Source organism: Eucalyptus grandis, chromosome 4 (assembly GCF_016545825.1).
Source record: "Eucalyptus grandis isolate ANBG69807.140 chromosome 4, ASM1654582v1, whole genome shotgun sequence".
Lineage (NCBI taxonomy): Eukaryota > Viridiplantae > Streptophyta > Magnoliopsida > Myrtales > Myrtaceae > Eucalyptus > Eucalyptus grandis.
Window position 1 is genome coordinate 29,394,225 of NC_052615.1, and position 6,000 is coordinate 29,400,224.

Sequence of the window (6,000 nt, forward strand, 5' to 3'; positions counted from 1 at the left end):
ATTGATTGCCTGTCGAAGCTTCCTGATTTGCAAAACCAGATCAAAGCAGAGAATGAATCAAAATTTGTTAGAGAAGAAAGAAGCAAATGAGGTTACTCACCAAGAATCCACCAGAAAATCCATCCTCTGGCTCGGATACACAATCCACAGGAGAGGCTACATCTGCACAACAAGTTCAAACCACAATTCCGGCAATCCAACAGCAAACTCAAATTCAAAGTCTATCATGGCAGTATCACCCGGCTCAGTCAAACATGGGGTTGCCGGTTTCTGGGCATCCTTACCATTGGGTACCATATCCATGGTACGTTGGGGCTTCCCCAAATGCATCATCGCCGGGGACTGGGAGTAGCCTGAGCAACCCCCAGCTCGACGGGAGCCTGCCAACCACGAATGGGGTAAACTCAGCCGTCGGTTCAAAACAAGTGAGCGGGTCGGGTGAACCGGGTTTAGGGTCGAATCCCTACCCGGGTGTTTCTAATGCGGCTTATGGATCTGGATTTAACGGATCGGGTACAGGGGCGAACCCCTACCCAAATTTTCCACCGGGCTTCCTTCCGTTTCCGATCGCTGCCGTCACTGGCCGACCGGAACCTAGCGACCCTTTATATGTATCAACCGCCGACGATCCAGAATTGAAATTGATTAGTCTACATCTTACCGGGTCGGAGAATTACTCCAAATGGTCACAGGATTTCCGGCGGGCCCTTGTGACGAAGGATAAAGACGGATTTCTCGACGGAATAATACCCATACCGTCGGACGAGCGACTGGCCAGGCACTGGAGAAAGTGCAACCATCTCATCCGAACGTGGATCGGCAATTGCATCTCTCCAGAGGTGGCCGCCGGGCTTCCTCCGACGGAAGATTCAAAAAGGATGTGGGATAACATCAAAAAAATGTACGGGAAACTAGATTGAGCCAAGATCTTTTCCCTCATGCATGAATTAAGCGAGTTAAAACAGGGAAATACGACCGTCACGACCTGCTACAACAAATTGTCATCTCTCTAGAACCAACTCGAAGCAACGGAGGAGAAGCTCGAGGGACCGGCAGAGACGCTCCAATAGTACAGATCTATAAAGGAGAGAGAGAAGGCGACACGATTCCTTTTGATTTTGAACGAAAATTATCTAACCTTTCGATCTCAGATCTTGGTGATGGATCCGGTGCCTCCCCTCGGACGAATCTTCCAACTGACTGTTCAAGAGGAAAGCCAGAGGCTCGCGGTTCCGGAGCAAATGCGAGGAAGCGACAGCATCGCCCTCGCGATGCGCGGCGTCCGGCGAGACTCAGGACAAACCCTAGCCCGAGAGAGAGAGAATCGCGAAAGGGGGCTAGGGTTCCAGGGAGGATTCGCGCGTCCCTTTAAAAGGGAAGGGACAAACGGCCCAGATCTTCCGCCGAGATCTGACAGTGGGCAGGGGCTCCATCAGTTCGGTGAATCGGACGGTGGATATTATCCCTCACTGAAGGGATCCGACGGTCAAATCTGTTCTCCATTAAATGGATCGGATGGTCAGATTTATTCGACATCAAAAGGATCGGACGGTCAGGTTTTTTCTGCATCTTTAAAGAATTTTGGTCAAAATTCAAAGGGGAGAGGCAAATTATATAGTGAATATTGCAAACGCCCACATCATACCATAGATAATTGTTGGAAATTGCATGGTAAGCCAGGAGAAAAAGGAAAGAAAAAAGAATATGCTGCAGCTTACCAGGTCACTGGACCAACTGGTCTAAATTGTGATCAACCTATTACATATGGGCAATATCAGCAGCTGATGCAGACTTTGCAAAAGGTCGATGTTGGGAATAAAGGAGCAAGCTTTTCAGGTATTTCTCATTGTCTGATAAATTCTATTTCAAGAAAAAGCTTGGATAATTGATTCAGGGGCGAGCGATCATATTGTTTCTAATAGAGGATTTTTTTCAAATATGCATAAGAAATTAGATACACCTATTTCTGTGCAATTGCCAAACGGGAACATTACTCATGTCACTTTGACAGGCACTGTCCAATTAAGTCATCAAATTACCCTTCAAAACGTTCTTTATGTCCCACAATTCCAATTCAATCTAATTTCTGTCTCCAAAGTCTGCAGAGAAAATTCATGTCAAGTATTCTTCGATTCTGACACCTGTCTTTTCCAGGCCCGTTCGACTGGCAAACTGATGGGCTTGGGTAACCTTTTTGAAGGGCTTTATTTTTGGATCAGTTATCCCAGTCATTTTGATTTATCTTCCCTGAATAAAAAATCGTTGTGTAATCTATCTACCAATGATAACAGTTCTCTTTTGCATTTACGAATGGGCCATAGTGCATTCTTTCCTTACTCTAAATGTGAAATATGCCTGCTTGCAAAACAATCTCGAAATCCTTTTCCTTCCAGTACAACTCGTTCCACTGAAATTTTTTCTCTGATTCATATGGATGTTTGGGGACCCTATCACACCCCACATCGGGATGGCTCGCGATATTTTCTCACAATTGTGGACGATTACTCTCGTGCCACATGGGTATTCTTGATGCAGTCAAAGGCACAAGTTGTTTCTCATCTAAGGATGTTTCTAGTCCTGACTAAAAATCAGTTTAAAAGGTCGATTCAACGGATTCGAACTGATAATGGGACAGAATTCTTTAATAATGATTGCCGTTCACTCTTTCTGTCCCATGGCATTCTTCATGAAAGCTCCTGTATTTATACTCCACAACAGAATGAGGTAGTAGAGCGAAAACATCGCCATCTCTTGGAAGTCACCAGAGCACTGAAATTTCAGGGATCTATCCCAGAAAATTATTAGGGAGATTGCGTTCTTACTGCAGCTTATTTGATCAACCGAATGCCAACACGGATACTAGATGGCAAATCGCCTTTCGAATTGCTCTATGAAAAAAGGCCGACCTTAGACCATCTGAGGGTCTTCGGCTGCTTATGTTATGCTGCAGTAATGGGGCCTCGGGACAAAATGAGTCCTCGTGCTAGGAGATGCATATTCATGGGTTATCCAAATTTGCAAAAGGGATATCGTGTTCTTGACATAAGAACGGGAGATTTTTTTATTAGTCGAGATGTTATTTTTCATGAAAATATCTTTTCCTTTCGTGAAAGCTCATTTTTTCAAGACGACTTGAATGCTCCAACAAGTTCCCACCGGATTCTAAACGAAGAAGAAGCATCCCTTGGTTTTATCCTCTCAATTCCACCAGAAGCAGATCTTCCTTCCACTTTGCCTGATTCTCATCCAGAAGGATTTCTGGATAGTGCTCTTGATGACACAACCAATACGGAGGATACCCCTGAGACACATGCAGAAGAACAATCTTCATCACCACCACCGACAGCTCATCCACGTCGTTCAGGACGAGCCACAAGACCGCCAACCTAGACTAAAGATTATGCTTGTGCTTCGCTTAACTCACCAGGTGTTCGCTATCCAATATCTTCTTACGTATGCTTTGATAAGCTTTCGTCAGATCATAGATGTTGCATAAGCCATATTTCCCATGAGAAAGAACCCTCTAGTTATGATGAAGCATCTAGAGTTCCACGATGGCAACAGGCCATGGCAGCAGAACTACAGGCATTGACTGATAACCACACATGGGAATTAGTCACTCTTCCTCAAAACAGAAAGTCCATAGGATGTAAATGGGTGTATAAAATCAAATACAGATCTGATGGTTCCATTGAGCGTTACAAGGCTAGGTTGGTGGCTAAAGGATATACGCAACGGGAAGGTTTCGATTATCACGAGACTTTCTCTCCTGTTGCTAAGGACGTCACAGTTCGTTCTTTTTTATCAGTAGCAGCTGTCCATAATTGGTCCTTACATCAAATGGATGTTCACAACGCCTTTCTTCATGGCGATTTAGATGAGGAGATTTATATGGATATTCCTCAGGGCTTACGGAGACAGGGGGAGAATAAAGTATGTCATCTCCATAAATCCCTTTATGGATTGAAACAAGCTTCAAGGCAATGGTATGCAAAGTTTGCAAATGCTCTCACAACTGCAGGCTTCAAACAATCCAAGTATGATTACGCCCTGTTCACATGGACTAAAGGTATGTCATCTATCTACTTGATGATATACGTTGATGATATTCTCATCATGGGCAACGATGATACTGCAATAGGGAGTCTTAAGAAATATTTGCATGCTACATTCCATATAAAGGACCTGGGAGCACCGAAATACTTACTTGGTATTGAGATTGCTCGATCCGACCAAGGGATTTCTCTCAGTTAGCGGAAGTTTGTATTGGAGATCATTTCAGAAGCTGGATTATCAGGATGCAAACTAGCAGTTATTCCTATCGAGCAGAACACCAAGTTAACCACAGCGGATTTTCTTGGAGGGATATCTCAGAATGATGACCCTATACTCAAAGACCCGACAAGTTATCAGAAGCTCGTTGGAAAACTCATATATCTGACTATGACCAGACCTGATATTTCATATGCCGTGCAAACTCTCAGCCAATTTATGCACAGCCCGAAGGAGTCTCACATGAATGCAGCCTTGAAAGTTGTGAAATATCTAAAGAAATGCCTAGGACTCGGGATACTTCTGTCTAGAAAGTGTAATATGGAATTGACGGGATACTGTGATGCAGATTATGCGACCTGCCCGATGAGTCGAAGATCGATTACTGGCTTTTGTATTAAATTCGGGGAATCTCTTCTTTCATGGAAGACCAAGAAACATGCGACCGTCTCCTTATCTTCAGCTGAAGCAGAATATCGGGCTATGGCAAAAACTACATGTGAAATTGTGTGGCTGCGGGGATTACTTGGAGATCTTGGGATAAGGCTGAGAGGGCCAACGAAGCTATTTTGCGACAATGATGCAGCCCTCAAACTCGCAGCGAATCCCGTGATGCATGAAAGAACGAAGCATATAGAAGTGGACTGCCACTTCACTCGAGAGAAGATTCAAGAAGGAATCATTGAGACAAGAGGAATTGGAACCGCAGAACAACCCGCGGACATCTTCACCAAACCTCTATGTCAAAGACAGCATGCATATCTTCTAAGCAAGCTAGGAGTCTTGGATATCTACAAGCCACCAGCTTGAGGGGGAGTGTTGGAAGATATGCAGGATCTATTTTTGGTTATGATCATGCATTAGATCAATTAGGGATTAGATTGATTAGATTGAGATATTGATACGATTGTAAAAATATCTCTTTTCCTTTTATTCATGTATCTCCTGTATTATAATTACAGTGTAATGAACATTGAATGTAATAGAGAAAAACAGAAAACTTCCACAAAAGCTTTACGATCTCCTCTTCCCTTCAGTCTGTTCTTTGCTTCTCTACGTCTTTTGACATTATGACACTCAAATGGATAAAAAAAACAAATATAATGCTTCGATGAGCATTATATGAATGTTATGACACTTGTGCCATACTTTTCCTCATAGATAGGGCTAATATCACAAATATTTCATATTGAAAAGCCATGTCATGTTGGTTTTGTTGGAAAATATGGTTTCGAATTGGAAAGAATAATCAAGTCAGACTTTAATGCATGCATGATTTCACTGTTTTTAAGGATTTATTTGCCTCCTAATGTTGCTAATGGTCATTGGCAAATATCCTTCAGAATATAATAAAGTCTCTAATGCGAATACTAGATAACAATTCTAATATTTCTCTAGAGTTTCTTTAAAAAATAATTAAAATGATTGTTGTAGTTTAGGAAATAAGACTTGAAATGACTTTTTATTCTTATTCATGCCAAAAAAATTGATATATATATAAATCAATCTTAAAAAACATATACAACTCTTTGGGAAATGCTGCAAAGTAAACAAAGGCAATCATTTGAAAAAGATTACAAAGTAAACAAATGCAACCTTTTGGGAAAGGTTGTAAACTAAATAAGTATAATTTCAAAGGTTATCTTGAAAAGACACATATAAAATTCAGAATAATAAAAAATATATTCAAAAATATTGAATAAACAAATACAACATTTCAACTAACAA

At 41.9% G+C, this 6,000-nt stretch overlaps 1 protein-coding gene across 1 annotated transcript; it reads left to right on the plus strand.

Annotated features, from left to right (window-relative positions):
• The first annotated feature begins 254 nt into the window (after positions 1-254).
• LOC104430173 lies at positions 255-920 on the plus strand. The gene has a single exon (XM_010042932.2). The coding sequence runs from the start codon at positions 255-257 to the stop codon at positions 918-920; it is 666 nt and encodes a 221-aa protein (XP_010041234.1).
• Positions 921-6,000: the final 5,080 nt, after the last annotated feature.

Bases quoted from the DNA above. Each gene is read 5' to 3' on its own strand.
- LOC104430173 (XM_010042932.2), top strand. From the start codon at position 255: ATGGGGTTGCCGGTTTCTGGGCATCCTTACCATTGGGTACCATATCCA.